The sequence below is a fragment of the Cryptotermes secundus genome, unplaced genomic scaffold (assembly GCF_002891405.2).
Source record: "Cryptotermes secundus unplaced genomic scaffold, Csec_1.0 scaffold2307, whole genome shotgun sequence".
Classification (NCBI taxonomy): domain Eukaryota; kingdom Metazoa; phylum Arthropoda; class Insecta; order Blattodea; family Kalotermitidae; genus Cryptotermes; species Cryptotermes secundus.
In genome coordinates, this window is record NW_019722982.1 from 42,768 (window position 1) to 59,952 (window position 17,185).

The following is a 17,185-nucleotide window of genomic DNA, read 5'->3' on the forward strand; positions in this document are numbered from 1 at the left end:
CTAAGGCCTCCGATAGATGGGGGAAGCATCTAGATACCGCTGAGCCAGTATAGGCCGAACTCGCTGGCTCAGTCGGGACTGTTGGCACGCACCAGTATCGGTAGGGTTTAGAGACTGGTAGAATATCACAGGGGGACGTAGAGTAGACCACTAGTCGCGGTTCATGGGGAAACCCACCCCCTCCAATAATAATAATAATATAGTAAAACTTTTTAGAGTGAATACTCTCTAAATCTGACCTGACAAATAAATTATTGAATTAAATTTAAATTATTTTGTATACAAAATAGTAAATCACGTGTTAATGTAAATAAAATGGTATTTATGAAAACCACGAATTTAATTTTATTCATGCTGATTATTGAAATACTCTTTGAGAAAAATTAAACTTCACAATGCTGTCGTTTTCCGTAAGTTGGCTGAATAATCGAACGCTTGATCTGTTCAATTTCTATCCATTTTGTACCATTTTCAGTTATCTCTTACACATTCTTAAGTACGGGAAACTCATGAGAACTTTCATTTCCTCTCTTGGTTTAGGTAGTTGTGTCGTTACCTGGCCGCGTCACATGAACAACATGGCGTGTTATGGGGGCTTCACAGCGAAGCCGTTACGTCGCAGATTTGATGACAGGACCAATGGAGGTACGTACATCAACTCAACGCCCCCCGTTGGTTATTTAACGACATTGTCGATATCGAGACTATACAGCGTCAGGCGGGGAGCCGGGATAGCTCAGTCGGTATAGTGACTGGCTACAGGGGTCGGAAGTTCCTCTTCTTCACGTCGACCAGACCAGCTTTGGGGCCCAGCCAGGCTCCTATACAACGGGTTCCGGGGGTAAAGCGGCCGGTGCGTGAAGCTGACCACTCACCTCCAGTTAGTGCTGATATCAAGAAAGTGTGGATCTATACATCCACTCCCCCATACGCCTTCATGGCGTAGTGCTAAATTAGTTAAGCACGTGGACAACTTTACTTATAGCGTCAAACGTTCTGTTAAAACTTCCCGTTGCCATGGTGATGCATAGAGAGTACTTTCAGCTGGTAAAACGGATATAGTCCTACTTGCGTCACGTTTCTCTTCCCTTTACACGCATATTAGAAGCCAGGTGGAGAAATACAGCCCGTACATTTTTGTCACGAAAACGTCAGTTGTGATTGAATTTGTCAATCAGACAAGCACGTTATTTATTGTGATCCATAATCCCAGGTCGATTTAGTGCTTTTTTGTGTAATACTGTATGCCAGAATCACGTAAGCATGTCTGTAACATTATGTCCACAAGATATTTATCGGTGTTACGTTTATCTCTTTATATAGCCAAGCAGTTTGCCACGTGATTTAGTGTGGAACAACTGTGCCAGCTACCAGTGCCAACATGAAACGTGTGCGTTACCTTGTTACTTCAAAACCGAAAATTATTTCAGCAAGAGAGAAGGGTAGGTTATACGTCCACCACAACACAAAGACACATCAGAATCTCCTGAATTCTTATACAGGATGACTGTGAAAAGCTGTTATGTGTTAGCAGTGTGAGTTCATTGTAGTTATAGAAAGAATGAGAAGATGGCAGCAGTATATGGCTGCATAACGCCGAAAGAATTTGCAGCGTGTCTCTAGATAGCAGCACAGCTCAGTGTCATTCTATAAAATTTAGTATCTTGGTATAAATGTGACTGTAAGTTCCAGAAGTGAGGTTAGGTGTTTCTGAGGCCGTTTGTTATTATAGGTTAAAACTTTGCGCATGTAAGGAAATTGTTTTCTCAGCAGGTTCTAAGCTCAAAATTTAATAACTATGTTCATAGCCAACAGTTTTCTATTGAAAACTGGACAGATTATATGCTAATTTTAAACATCATTCGTGGATTTTCTTTGTCGTACGCATCTAAGATAACAGATAATATGCTGAATTGAAGGATTCTTTATGATAGTTACGCTGAAATTATCATTATGCTATAAAATCCGGCATGTTGACCATCCGTTTACTTACTGCAGTGGGTGTTCTTGTGCGAAAGTCATTTTCAGAATTTTTTTTCCCAGGGCGAGGGGCACATAAACAATTTGCTTTCAAGCTTAGGTTTAAGCGGTGTAAAACTGTTTTTACTCATCGACCTACATAAAGTATTCAGAAAAGAAAATTATTTATTAATCATTTTTAATTTTTAGTATTAATATTTGGTATTGCTCCTTTTCTTCAATTTACCCCCCCAGAGGGATGGCGTGTCTGGTTTGCCCACCGACTGCGCCCATAATAATTAAGCTTTAAGTTCCTAAAGAGGAAGAGAACTCCTGACCAGCTGAGCTACTGTCATCTTCCCAAGAAAACTGTGCGAGCCTACTACTGTTACTGCCTCGTATCTTTAGCCGCGGTAGAGGGGTCATACCATCTCTCGCGGAGCGGGGGGAGCAGTCTTGTCAGCCTACGTCAGCGTGGGTACTACCAGTTTGGAATGTAGAGTCTTGGAGTGTGGTCAGGTGTACAGTACTACTCCTGGTCTCCGTAGGCAATGTTTTCCGCTCGGGAAGTAGCTCTGAACGTCACCACAGCAAGCGTACAGCTTCGCGTGCCCCACAGCAGCGTTTGCCTTTCCGCGCGGCTAAAGTTACTAGGCGGTAACAGTACATCGCATCTCTAGGCCAGCACCGCAACTTTCGGTCGACCGGCAGAGCGAAGCAAGCGCTAGCCCATCAGCGCGAACCACGGCAGAGCCAACTGCCATTGGCCCGGGCACCGCTAACAGCAGCGGATAAAGATGCGGGCCACGCCACGCTACTCAGTCGGTCGGAGCTACGGTTACCTCGAGATAGCTGCTCATCTGGAGCGCACACAGCAACAGCGAGTCTACTAGCAGCAACACCGTCAGCCGACTCCGAGAGCGGTCAGCTAGACCCATCGGGAAATCGCCCTACGGCCGGCCCGCAGTCATCCGCCTACCGACGCAAGGAAGATCGTCGTCGTTAGCACAAGCGGAGCTTCGCCTTCATTCATCAGGCGCGCCTTAAAGTTATGGCCCTGACCTCACCATATATCGCACACACTGCTTGCCTGTTCCTCTGTATGCGCTTCTTCTAACAGCAATAAATATCTGTTATAGAAATGTACGTGTTTGTCTCCCCGAGTACCGGCACCGACATCCCACGGGACTGTACAGCACGTTATAACTCCTGACATTATTCCAAAGGCTGGAGATCGAGGAGACGCGCTATTCCATGGCTTCGCAGATTCAGATCCGTTAGGGGCGCCGCAAGAAGTACGCTGTTGCACGATCACTTGAGGCTCTTTGCTGAAGAGACAACACTTCATGGATTTCGCTACATGGCATCGCCCAAAAGTTGGTTTGCAGAAAGGTGAATATGTTGTTACATTCCGACTATAAAGACTTAGCTTATTTTAGAAGTATCAAAATCTATCCATTTCGAATAACGGAATTGTTTCAAAATTGAACATTTTTAGAATTTGAACCTTTTTGAAAAAATAAATCTAAAATGAACCCAAATCCCACAAAATCGGAAACTTGTAGAGTTTAAAAAGTCTTAATTTCTTTTAAAACTTTGAAAATATTTTAATATCTGAAAAGAGGTTTCAGAGTTATCAAAGATTTATAAACTCTTGAAAATAAAAGGCCAAACCTTGTGCTCTGATTGATAGGAGTTGGTGTGATGCGTCAATATAATCTAAATTAACGCAGCCTAATCCAACTTAAAGCCATCGGACGCAACTGTGCCAGTAGGAACAAGTGGATGCGCAGTGGTGTGTTGCGCAAACCGACCTAACTGAACCCAACATTGCTCAATCTCACACAGTGTTGCCCTAAATGAGGAGGGAGGTGCGCAGTTGGATGCGCAGTGGTGTGCTGTAAGGTGGTTGCTGCAATTGTGTGTCCCACCTCATGAGTTCGCGTGTCCATTGTGCTTTTGTTAAGGATTATAATAAACTGAAAGTGGTAGATTTTTGAAGGCCTTGAATGGCATGTCTTTCATGCCGAGTTTCATGAAATTTGGGCAAGTATTTAAAAATCTGCAATGAATGAACCATATTGCCTGTGTGCCTGTGAGACCTGTTCCTACGAGTGTAAACAAATTTAATTGGAAACTTTGTCCACAGGAACTATATACAGGTAATATTCGACATATTAATCAATATTTCTGTGTAGGGTGTATATTTTAATATTGGCACAATATGGTTGGAATTTCCGGATGCAGATATTGGTGCATTAGGAAAATCAAGATGGACGACCTGAATTCAGATGGGATGCCGAATGCAAATCATACAGTCGATCTGTTTAATTTTGCTTACGTAGACAGTATGTATGCCGAAGAATGAGTTCACATTATAGTTAAATCTATTAGTATGTTTCTATTTTTGAAATACAGCTCTCAGTGAGAACAATATGTGTTTTATTTAATGCAGTAGTAAGGTGTGTACATAATTTTTAATATATAATATATTTGCGATTTAACAAGAGTTTCGATGTTTCCCCACGCAACATTATTGTGTTAGTACGAAGTCTGTAGTGGTTTGTTATAATGTTTGTGATCATGATGCCACTATACTGGGGAATCAAACCAAAAGGAAGGAAGTGGTATAACATAGCAGTACAGACAACAATATGGAACTCTTTGTCAAATGTGAAGAAATGTGAGTAGTGTGTGAAACAGTGTATAAATGTTTTGAAAATTGTGAGCAGCTCCAACCGAGCCCACATTATGTGGTATGCATAGGATATCTACCCAAGCAATCACAGGTGAATATCGTGACGTAGTCTCAGTGATACACCCTGGTTAAGTTCACAGTGACAATGCGTTTCAGTGTATTGGGGGACTGTAGTCTCTTCGGTAAGATTAGGAAATTATTGGAAATGTATATAAACTCGTTTACTTATAGAAAAGAATATTAAATTGTGGAGAATTTAATGGTTCTTATATGTCAACAGACTTCAAAATTGGATTTATTTATAATAAAATGGAGTGCACTTTGCTACTCTGGGTCTAGAGACTGAACTGTTCTTAGATTCTTTGTGTGCCACAGGTTGCTGTGGGCTGCAGTGTGTATTGTATGCATTACTGTGGCTGTCATCATGATGAAGATAGTGTGGAACAGGTTCAATGAGAGTCCCACTGTCACAAATGTGGAAACGACCAATTACCCCATCTGGAACATCCCCTTTCCCGCTGTCACACTCTGCAACAACAACAAGGTCTACCAACCTGCAGCCATTAAACTTGCTGAAAACCTGTGGGTACTACTTATGGTGCATTCCTTGTCTATGTGTACCGTCTGCTTTAACATTGACTCCTCACTTTGCATGTATGTTGCATGTTTCTGAGAGTAGAGAGTGATCACTTTGGTAAGCAGAATTAACCTACTGATTTTTGTAACAGATGCAGCGTGTTTTCTGTGCAATGGGAACAGATATTTTGAATAATTTTTAGATGAATATGAGGGTGTATGTGGCCAAGGGGAAAATGTTAGTAATAAACTCACTGTGTTCATAAAATCCCTATTCATTTTTTCAATGTAATTATAACTTTCATACTTGTACGGCAACGTCAGTGACCCATCTTTTTGTATTATTCCAATATTTATGAAAGTCTGTTTTGATTTCAATAAAATATATAGAGATTTTGTAGGTACAGTGTACTTTACAATATCAGATTTTGGATTCATTGTTTTTCTGGCAAGTGTGAAGCTGACCATTCGTGTGTATGAAACTATATTATCACTCTCTTGTATGTGTTTGTCACTTAGTTAATTAAGTACAGGAAATTTTAACATGTCTGACATTGAAGTTTGGTACATTTAGCAATTATTACTCTTTCATATTTTATCTATAATGAAATATCTGTCTATAATTATCTATATAGCAAAGTCATTCACTGGACATTGAGGTTGTTGGCACATGTTTAGGTATGCTTTCAAAAGTGATGGTATAAAATAAAGAGACACCTTAATTTGTGTATGGGTGCATGCCTGAATTAACACAAATTATTGACATCCTGCTATGTAATCAATAGGCTTGTGTTTCTTCACCTCTTCCAAGTAAACAGAAGAAAATATCTGAAAAAAGAAACACTTCTTTCTAAAGATATGTTCATCTAGTCCAATGGACTTGAATGAATAGATATATAGTTCATTCAGAAACGTTTTTAGATCTTCCAAGTGGCCTGTCCCTTGAAGTTTTCCTTCTGAAATTTGTATTTTTTATTTTTCATGCCTTCTAGATGTTCTACCCCTTGTATCCCCCACTATTTCATTATTCCAATAATACATGTGTGAAGAGTATATGACTTTACTTACCCACAGAAGCACACAGCTACATCTGAACTACTCTGTTGTGTTGGAAGTGCTAAGAATGTTGCCAGCACTGATCAATCCCAGGAAAATAGATCTCCAGCAGGCACACATGGCTCAGGACATGCTGTTCAGGGCAGGGTATAACATCACTGACCTTATGTTAGAGGCAAGTTAACTTGTATCTAGTTTCTTGAAGTAAGGCATCACTTCACAACATTGCCATCACCAGATGTTTCAGTTGAGGGGCAGTATTCCTGCTTTGTATTCAGAAGGTCCCTAGTTAAAAATCTTGATCTAGTGATATGCTCTCATGGCCTAGATTCCTCATGACTTTTCCTCAGTCCCACCAGGCAGATACCAGAATACTACAGCAAAATAAATCACAACCCCTTCCCTTCAAAATCTTTGCAGTTCATTATTCACTAATGATCCTACAATGCAGTGTTGTGCAGTGTGAGCAGCTGATAATGTTTGTTATGAAAAAAAAAAGAACTCCATGGCTTTAGTCTGCAAATGAACTATAACTACTGACCGAGCGACCACCGCTTGTCAGCAAGGTTAGTGCCAACTTTAGCCAATAGAGAATGTCACGTGATCACCGCAACAAATCCCCACGGACATTAATCTTGGTTTTCTAGACCAGAACCACTACTTTTCCATTCAGCTAGCTCCTCAATTATCCTCACGAGGCTAAGTGCACCCTCTTCCAGACCTACTGATTCTCAGAAAATCTAGTAGCGCTGGAAATCGAACCCGGAACCTCTGGATGTGTAGCCAAGAACTCTGACCACTAGACCACAAAGGCAGCCCATGAGAATATGTGTTATATAAGCCATAAATAAAATTAATTTTTATGTGAAATATGTTGATGTTTGTTTGTAGTTGGCGCCACCATGCGAGGAGATTTTGGTGAAATGCATATGGCAGGATGCCGAAAGCAACTGCTCTGATCTGTTTCAAGTTTCCAAGTCTGTGCTGGGTGTGTGCTGTTCTTTCAACTATCATGGCATTGATGAGAAGCTGAGGATGTATGTTTATTGTAAAATATATGTCACAGTACTCATTAATACAACGCATAAGGCTGACAACCTTACCACCATCTTTGAGCCGATTGTCTAGATAATGTGGGACCCTCGACGTCTCACAACCCTATGGGCCTTCACGGCCTGGTACAGGGATAGCTTTACTTTTTTACTTTTACTTTTACTCGTTAATACAGCGTCTGTAGGAGAATAATATTGGTGTAATAGTTCAAATATAGGATGCAGAGCCATTTGAATGTCTTACATTTTGTAGATGTCTTAATTTCTTAAGTTAGTTACCTAATTAAATTGTCTGCAACCTTTCTCAGAAGTTCATAATCATAGGGTTCAGGAATGAGACCTAGTGAATGCAGTAATGAATTTTTGGGTATAATAAAGATGGGATTTTTTTTTTTTTTTTTCGTTTTGGAAGGAGTTAATTTCTTCTCGAAAAATTTCCCATTTCATAACGTCAGTAATATGAAAGTTCTTGCCCAATAAGCCATTTTTTAGTGTACTGTCCTTACAATGAAAAAATAAAAGTAGGCTTATGCATCATGTTGTCTGTGTATGTGTCCCCCACCCCATTAATTTTTGAATGTCTGATTAAGTCTTTACGAGACCTGGTATGTATATCATGGTACCTGAGCCTATCTCAATGGCATACTTCATAAATCCATTCCATCAGTCTGTGTGTCTGTGTGTGTGTACCCCTCTATAATTGCTAGGCAGCTGCTCGGTAAAAATATTACAACAAATACACACTCAACAAAAGAAGACTTCTTGAACATGTTCGTTTTCTGTTTGTTCTATGTCATGTCAAAGAGAAGTAGGTGGTTAGTTCTTCTTTTTGTGAAAATGAATTTGCTTGTAGTCTGATATTTGACTAGTTCTTGGTTGAAATGTTTCTATTGTTAGTTCATAGTCAATTCTAATAGTATTAAGTGTTATGTATTCACTGGAATCAACTATCTAATTCAACATATTTTATTTCATTTTATTCTATTCAGTTACTTTGTTTTATTTATTCTATATATTATGTACTATTTTGACATGTTCTGTATCTTACATATACTGTGAATCCATGGAACATTAAATAAATTGAAATTGAAATCAAATAAGATTTCAGTTTTATGTAGTGAAGATGGTATTTGCATTGATTAGTAACATAATTAATTTTACTTGATGTATTTTAGTGTAACCCTCCAGTACCGGACTTCAGTTGAAATTCTGTCAACATTTTATAAGCTAGAGATTGACAGAGGGATGGACATGACCTCTGTTTATGTTTTCACTTTGTGTACACTGTGCAGAAACATATAACATTTATGTCTATATATTCAAACTGTTGTTCAGATTGAAGATTACTGTACTCTGGGTTATAATACCTTTTAGTCTGGAGACAGACAACTGACATTTCAGAGGAACATATCACCCAACATCTTTAGGGTTGAGGAGTGAGCCAAACAGGAAATCTGCAGAAGGCAGGTTGCAACCAGAGCAAACTTAACTTGGAAAGGACAGAATCAGTGCATGCTAGGAGGGAACTTGCAAGTCACCAAGTGTTCTCCCATTGGTGTTCCCTGAGAAACATGGCGTTTTAACCCAGAAGATAGAAGTCTTCATAATCACAACTGTCAGATCCTCAACTCCATCTATTATTTAAACTAATTTTCTGTTAGAGCAAGCCAGAGGGCCATCACTAAGTATGATTCATTTTTCTTTTTACACATCATAATTATGTTTTGCATTTAAACGTTACCTTGTAGTTTAAATTAGCTTATGAGCACTTACATTTGAGATGAAAAAGTAGCCATTTTTGTGTCTAAGCTAAATCCAAACCCTTCTTCTCCCCTCCAAGTAACAGTGTCAGAAACTTTAACATTTTTACTTTAATCTTATATTCTTGAAACATACAGAATTAACTTTCACATATTTTCATTTTGTAGTACATTTCATGCTGAGAATACTCAATAAAATCTCCTGGTTATGAGTGATAGATCCCTTATCACTTGTGCCTGCCCTACTTCTTCCTCCAAAAGTGATTCATTTGCTTATGTGAGGTGATTTCTGTTGTATTTTTACTATAATTCTGTTATGACTGTTTCTCAGACAGTACATTTTCTGTTCTGTAGATTAAATGTTATTAAATATTATTTTAGTGCCAAAGATGAAGAGGAGGCTAGAATACATTATGCGTATGGTGCCGGGCGGCATGCAGGTCTGACTGTGGTCTTGAACACAGGACAGCTTGAATATTTTGCTCCACTGGATCCTTTGTATGGAATACGGGTGAGTCATACAGACTTTCATGTTGAGTCCCTGAAACGTTGATTCTCTGTTTCATGTAGTTGATACCTTTCCCTAACCTTGATCATCCATCACTTTTCTGTTCTCGGTTGTTTGTTTAGCGTTATCCTATACCAGCGTACAATTGTGTTTGTTTTCAATGCTATTTACTGTGTATTTTCCTAACCTTTTATGTAACTTGCTACACATTCCTTTACTGTCTGCATGCACTTCTGTCCCAGCACTTGTATAAAAGTCCATTTGCCTTTTCTGCAGTTCTGAATTTATATTGTAAGGTGTATACCCATTGCTAGGCAACGGCCCAGTTCCGCAACCTGGCCACTTTAACCCCAGGGAAGTGGCCTCCGTAGTCTAGGGGTAACGTTCCCACCTCGTGACTCAAGGTACGTGGGTTCAAACCCGGCGGAGGTCGTGGAATTTTTAAGGGCAGAAAAATTCAGGGAACAAGTCCTCCGGGAGGGAGTTTAAGCCATGGGTCCCCGTGTCGTAGCTTTAAGGCACGTAAAAGAACCTCATGTTCCAAGGGGACCACTGAGCCAAATTCAGGACATTTCCCACCCAACAGTAGTCTCTAATGCCTCTGGTAGATGGGGGAAGCATTGAGATACCACTGAGCCAGTAGAGGCTGAACTCACTGGCTGAGTCGGGACTGATGGCACACACCAGTACCAGTAGGGTATAGAAGCTGGTAGAATATCATTGGGGGGCGCACAATGGACCAACAGTTGGTCTAAGTCCATGGGGAAACCCACCCTCTTCAATACAATACAATACAATACAATTAACCCCAGGGAAAGATCCCCTGATACCCATTGTACAAGAAGCTGGGTGGGCCCCAAAGCTGGCCTGGATGACGTGGAGAAGAGAAAATTCTTGGCCCTACCAGGACTTGAACTCTGACTCCTCGGTCATCCAGCCCATAGCCAAATGCTATACCATCTGTGCTATCCCAGCTGTGTATTTATGGTACACCTCTATCCAGTATGTGACAATGTCAGTGTTATTGTTATTTTCCCACTGTCTCCTAGCATGGCACACGGTAGTAAGAGTCATCTTTGTTGCAGGCTGTGTTCCATGACCCGGACGACTTTCCAGATGCAGGCCTACAGATGGCATTAATAGAACCTCAACGATTGGTCTCAGTGATGCTGGAAGCACAAGTTGTTGAGAGCATGAGTGACGTCCGGTGGATTAGCGTGCAGAACCGCCAGTGTTGGTTCGACGACGAAGTAGCTGTCGTGCACACGTCCCCCAAATACAGCTATTACAACTGCCTCACAGAGTGCCGCATGAAGGCCTTTCAAGACAAGTGTGGTTGCATACCCTTCTTCTACCCACTGTTCAGTCAGTATCTTATTTATAAAGCATACCAGTTCCATTCCAAGTGCTCAAACACACTATTATGTTGCCTGTCATTCCTGACCAAACATTCTGTTGTATCTTAGTGACACGTTTACAGAGTTAATTAACTTTTGGAGCTTCAGTAAATTGTATGGTACATGTGGACCTGTTCCTTTCACACATTGGCTTCAGCTCCTGAAGTACTTTTCTTACTTATGGAGCTGAGCCCTTCTTGAGGAGCTGCCAAATCTGCAGCTACTCAAGAATTTCCTACCATTTTATGGAACCCAAAGGTTCATTACTGTGTTCACAAGAGCCCTCCACTGGTCCCTACCCTTAGCCAGATCAGTCCAATCCATCCCATCCCATCCTGTCTCTCTAAGATCCATTTTAATGTCCACCCACCTATGTCTTGGTCTTCCCAGTAGTCTCTTTTCTTCTGGCTTTCCCACCAATATCCTATATGCGTTCCTCTTCTCCCCCGTTCGTGCTACATGCCCTGCCCACCTCATCCGCCTTGACTTGATCATTCTAATTATACTTGGAGAAGAGTACAAGTTATGAAGCTCCTCATTATGCAGTTTTATCCAACCTCCTGTCACTTCATCTCTCTTTGGTCCAAATATTCTCAACACCCTGTTCTCAAACATCCTCAGTCTGTGTTCCTCCCTTAATGTCAGAGACCACGTTTCTCACACATACAGGAAAAATTATAGTTTTGTATATTCTAATTTTTATGTTTTTGGACAGCAGTTGAGAAGACAAAAGGTTCTGCACTGAATGGTACCAAGCATTACCCAAATTCAATCTCTTCTCAATTTCCCCCTCAGTCAGGTTTTTATGTGTTATCATCCCCAGAAAAGTACTTTTCTTAATATGCAATAATTATATAAATATATACAATGCTTGATAGTTGAATAAGAGGGCTGATGTCAAACAGCCATTGAGATTTAGCTTCCTTGTTATTACAGTAAGCGGTATCAGGGCGTTGTTTTGTATTTTTGTCCAAAAATTAGAAAATAAATTTGTTAGGCCTTTCTGCAAGAGTGTTGGAAGGACTCAGCCTTTTGAAGCAACATTGGCTGGTGACGAGAGGCTTGAATCTTTCAATATGATCCCGGAAATAAAATAGCAATTTCTCCACTGGAAATGTACACAATTTCTGATACAGAAAAAGTTGTGAATATCAAAATCAAAGATTGACATTTTCTTTTTATATCAGTTATGAATTTGTTCCTTTAAAACGGTAAGCAAAACATGTTATTTTCAAGTTTCAAAATGTTTACAGCTGCAAATTCATGAAAGGGGTAAAATAATTTATCTATTAGGTAGATTCTATATCATGATGTTGTGCCTTACCTCACAGCACTTTTGGCAGATTGATTCTCGACCAGTAAGCAAACACTTACTTACCTGAGTTGACACTGTGTGACCTTTTTTATTTTGTTTCCAAAACCCAGACCACCTTGAAATTGTTTCATTCTGAATCACTTGAAGATGGTCAGGGTGATGTGATAATGCTACTGAAAGGACTTCTGGAAAATAAAATTAGAATGCTTTGAGATATTGCAGAAAATTTAGAGTTCACATATGAAGTCAGAAGGCAAGCAGTTTGAAGATAACTGCATTCACTAAAGGTTAATGGCATATGAATTATATATCTTACGGAAACAGTTTTGGTTATTCACTTGTCCAGCTTCAACTTATTGACATTATATGGTAAAATCCTGAATCACATTCTGCTGGAATAGAGTTAGAGAACATTTAATTTACGGATGCCATTCACTGGATGTCCAAAACATTTCCTCTGTATCTATGTCCCGGGGGGGGGGGGAAGTAAGGCTATCCATATAACAGGCCATGGAGGCTCATAGGGTTTTGAGAAGTCGAGGCTCCCACATTTTCTAGACAATCAGCCCACAGATGGCAGTAAGGTTGTCAGCCTTATGCGCGGCCGTCCTTTACCTCCCAAGAACATTCTTGGTACTCATTTCTGTTAGAGGCTGAGTCGACCTCAGGGCCATAGTGCAGCTGGAAGGATTAGCTCAGTTAAAAGAATTCATTGACTACATCGGGAATCGAATCTGCGACCTGCCGGCTTGTAGCACAGTGCCTCAACTAACTATGCTACTGCGTGCCTCCATTTCTTGCTAGTTGAAATTAACATCACATATGGATCTGAAAAGCTCTGACCTACATATATATTGAGACGTCTTGATTCCATTTTCAGATGACAGCAGCCATGTGTGCACACTGCAAGACACAGAGTGCCTGCGGCAGTACAGACGTGAGTATCAGCATCAGGGAGCTGATCTGAATGTACCAAGACTGGTTCTATTCTGTGCCTAGAAGGACAGGAGGTTGACCCTCTTGAAACTAAGCTCCTGTGGTGTGTACACAATAGTGCCACCATTCCTGCTTATGCTAGAAGCATCTTTCACACCCAGAAATTGCCTTGCCTTATACTCGTTTCTTTCCAAATCTTCAGACTTTTGCTCTTCAAGATGTTTTTAAGTTACTGTTCCTTACATGTGTGACTTCGGCTTTTGGGGATGCTGAGGATTTTTCCAACATTTTGACAAACATTGCGTTTTCCATCTTCAGGGTTAACGACTATGGGGAGGTTTTAGCACCGCTTATATATCTTTCACAGTGGGCAGTCAGTTGGAGATGAATCCATGGTTGGACAAAACAGGAGACAGAATGGAGTGACATCCAGTAAGTGGGACTACAAAAAAAACAACAAACTCCATGGTTTTAGTCCGCAAACAAACTATAACAACCAAGCAACTGCCGCTTGTCGGTGAAGTTAATGCCAACTTTAGTGGATAGAGTGTCGCATGGTCAGTGCAACGAATCCCCACAGCCGTTAATTTCAGTTTTCTAGACCGAAGCCATCATTTCCTTCAAATAACTTCTCAGTTAGCCTTACGAGGCCAAGTGGACCCCACTCCAGACCCACTACTTCTCAGAAAATCTGGTAGCTCCAGGAATCGAACCCAGACCTCTGGATCTGTAGCCAGGAACTCTTACCACTAGACCACAAAGGCGGTCAAAGGGGACTACATAGTCCTGATTCTTCAACACAACATGTTAGGATGATTAGGCGAATGAGGTGACATGAGTGAGGCATGTAGCATACATGGGAGACATGAGAAATGTGTATAGAATTTTCATCAGAAACCTGAATGGAAGAAACTGCTTCATAGACTTGGACTTAGATGGAAGGGTTGACCGCGCCATAGCTGAAGCGGTTAGTCGCTGGCTTCCCACAGCGGCGGCCTGGGTTCGATCCCAGGTCTGGTCAAGTGGGATTTGTGGTGGACAAAGTGGCGCTGGGGCAGGTTTTCTCCGAGTACTTCGGTTTCCCCTGCCAATCTTCATTCCACCAATTGCTCCACAATCGCCCTCACCTATCATCTGGGGCTGGTACAGTAGGCCAGAAGTGGCCACAGTACAAGGGACTTAGTCCCACCCCACTAGCATTAAAAAATTAAACGGAAGGATAATACAGAAGATGAATCTTAAATAAATAGTATATGAGGGAGTGATCTGGATTTAACGTTCTTAGGATATGGCCTAGTGGTGGAATCTTGTTAAGATAGTAATGAATATTTGGGTTTCATAAAAGGGGGGGGGGAAATTCCTCGGTTACGAATTATTAGCTGCTCCAGAATGACATTGCTCGATGAAGCTAGTTCTCATTGTTCCTCCCTGCATAGAAGGTAAACTACCTTGATGCTGGTTTATAACAGAACATCCAAAAGAAACATTAATTGACTGCATGAATGTTCACAAACAGCTTGTCCATGCTTTTTAAGCATTTCAATATATTTGATATTTGAATTTTAATATTGTGATAAATATCTGTTGTAATGTTTTGGTTGACCCTGGTAAGTTTTGTGCAGGCATGACCACTGGGTTGCACCCGTCTGGCAGACCTGCATTTGGGGAAATCTTCAGCAAGAATGAGACAGAAGGCATGAACTGTACCTGCCTGCCTCAGTGCACAGACATGTCATACTCCATCATCACAGAGATTGCAGTCCTAGAACCCAAGTTTGTGAAGTTTGAATCCGTGTTGTGAGTTCTTCAAAATATTACAAAACCTCCTCATTTTATGAATAGCCAATTCTAACAAATTACATATTTTGTAAGTGTGCTTAACAAATGTTTGCTACAGTCATAAAATGCCATGAGTATTTTTCCGGCTCTGTCCACGATACTTTGGTCCCTTATTGTTTTTCTGCCTTTTCATTTGTTTGGTACTGTATTCGGAACACTAATCTATTCTTTTTAATGTAATCTGAAAGTATATTTCTCTCTATTATGATTTCCTTACTCTCATTCATAGTAATTAGTGTAATTCATTATCTCTCTGTATAATAAGTTTTTTAGTGATGCTGTATGAGATTATATTAATTAATTGGATTGTCAGCAAATGGAATGGAGGCTTTGTATAGCTTCTTACCTTCCTCTGCTCAGGTGATAATGTGGCAGAGCTATGCATAAATGGGGAGACATGAAGGTAGGAAACGGTTTAAGCTATTTTTTTCTTGCTAGTGGGATGGGACTAAGTCCCTTGTACTGCGGCCTCTTCTGGCCTGTTGTACCAGCCCCAGATGATAGGTGAGGGTGATTGTGGAGCAATTGGCGGATTGAAGATTGGCAGGGGAAACCGAAGTACTCCGAGAAAACCTGCCCCAGCGCCACTTTGTCCACCAGAAATCCCACTTGACCAGACCTGGGATCGAACCCAGGCTGCCACGATGGGTAGCCAGCGACTAACCGCTTGAGCTATGGCGTGGCCCTGGTTTAAGCTAACTCAGGTGTGGTCCAATGATGACTATAAATGAACCTTTGAATCCCATAGAAGCAGGAAGTTTCTTGACTAGCTCCATAAGTAACACCCACTTAAGGAAACCCCTGCGCCATTGAGTTAATCACTTAAGTTTTTAGTCTGTCAGTCCATTAATGTTTATACTCTGCTAGATGATAATTAGTTACTTGATGATTAGGTCCATTACTTGGATAACCAGCTAGTTACCTAGCTACGTACCCACCCCACCCAAATTATTTGTTTGTATTATAGGTATATCTATGCAATATTCTGGCCACTTGATCTCTGTGGCCTTTAAATGAAAGGAAAATTAAGTTTCATTTCATGAATTCTTGCATAACTGACAACTTTCAGGAATGCATTCTGTTCCTAAAATGAGGAGTTTCTATACTGAAATCTGCCCCTGAATGTGATGTAGTACTTACAGGCATGCTTCCTTTGATTTGCAGGAAACAGGTTTCCAATTCTAGTATAATGAGTGTATTCTTTCGAGATATCACATGTATGAAGTATGCACGTGATGCTTACATGACATGGGATGCTGTATTTGGTAAGCATATTAATACATCAGGTTTATATACATCTATTTTTTATATATGTAGTGTTAGTTATCACATTAAATATATAAGTGTTTGAGAAGATTTTTGAGAAATCAGTACTATGTACAGAATAGTAAACAGAAGAATTTTGTTAAGTACATTGGAATTAACTAAATTCACAGAGGAAAGTCCTTGTGAAGCTAACAAGCTGGAAGCACAGATGGTCCACAAATACCCCTTCTTTTATAGAACCCTGCCAATCACACCCACATATTCTGTTTCTGTAAGATATCTTTTAATGTTATCCTCCCACATATATACTGTGTCTAGGTCCCAGTGTAGTGATTAGAAATGTTGCTTCATTTTCAGAAGGTCTAAGGTTATATTCCCAGTCTTGACATTTGTTATCGTAATGAAGTCATTATGTGGTTTCATTAAGTACGAACAAGTGCTTTAAAATCAGCTGTCACTGCTCCCTTTATCAGTTCATCATTTACAAATACCTTCCTGTTTAGACAGTAGCTCCTAAATATAAAATCTAAGTTTGAGAACCAGCAGTTCCACAGACAAGTTGCTCCATGTTTGCTAATTAGTCAGTTATTCAGTCAGTTGATTGCCTGGCTGGTTGGTTGGTCGGTCATCTAATTGGTTACAGACGAAAATGTGGTTCAGCCCTTCAGAATTCATGCAAATGCATCTACAGTTTTTCTTATGAGAAACAGGTAGGACGTAGCGCAAAAGTCAGACGTGGAACAGCCACTTTCTCTGTTGTAATTTCAGATGAAACATATGGGTAAGGAGTATGACATATAACCTTCAAATTCTGCTTCTCTTT

At 40.4% G+C, this 17,185-nt stretch overlaps 1 protein-coding gene across 4 annotated transcripts in view; it reads left to right on the top strand.

Annotated features, from left to right (window-relative positions):
* The window catches only part of LOC111861594 (sodium channel protein Nach), a 59,907-nt gene that overhangs the window by 37,826 nt on the left and 4,896 nt on the right, over window positions 1–17,185 (top strand). The window contains exons 2-11 of one of the 4 annotated variants that reach the window (XM_033750377.1): window positions 541–645; window positions 3,099–3,351; window positions 5,033–5,239; window positions 6,308–6,464; window positions 7,181–7,326; window positions 9,483–9,612; window positions 10,695–10,974; window positions 13,202–13,258; window positions 14,880–15,054; window positions 16,261–16,361. In XM_033750377.1, coding sequence (XP_033606268.1) covers window positions 3,320–3,351; window positions 5,033–5,239; window positions 6,308–6,464; window positions 7,181–7,326; window positions 9,483–9,612; window positions 10,695–10,974; window positions 13,202–13,258; window positions 14,880–15,054; window positions 16,261–16,361 — 1,285 coding nt within the window. In that variant the 5' untranslated portion in view covers window positions 541–645; window positions 3,099–3,319. Of the gene's footprint in view, window positions 1–540; window positions 646–1,368; window positions 1,443–3,098; window positions 3,352–5,032; window positions 5,240–6,307; window positions 6,465–7,180; window positions 7,327–9,482; window positions 9,613–10,694; window positions 10,975–13,201; window positions 13,259–14,879; window positions 15,055–16,260; window positions 16,362–17,185 lie in introns of those variants that run through there. The other 3 variants (XM_023846282.2, XM_033750376.1, XM_033750378.1) reach the window with 3 other exon arrangements.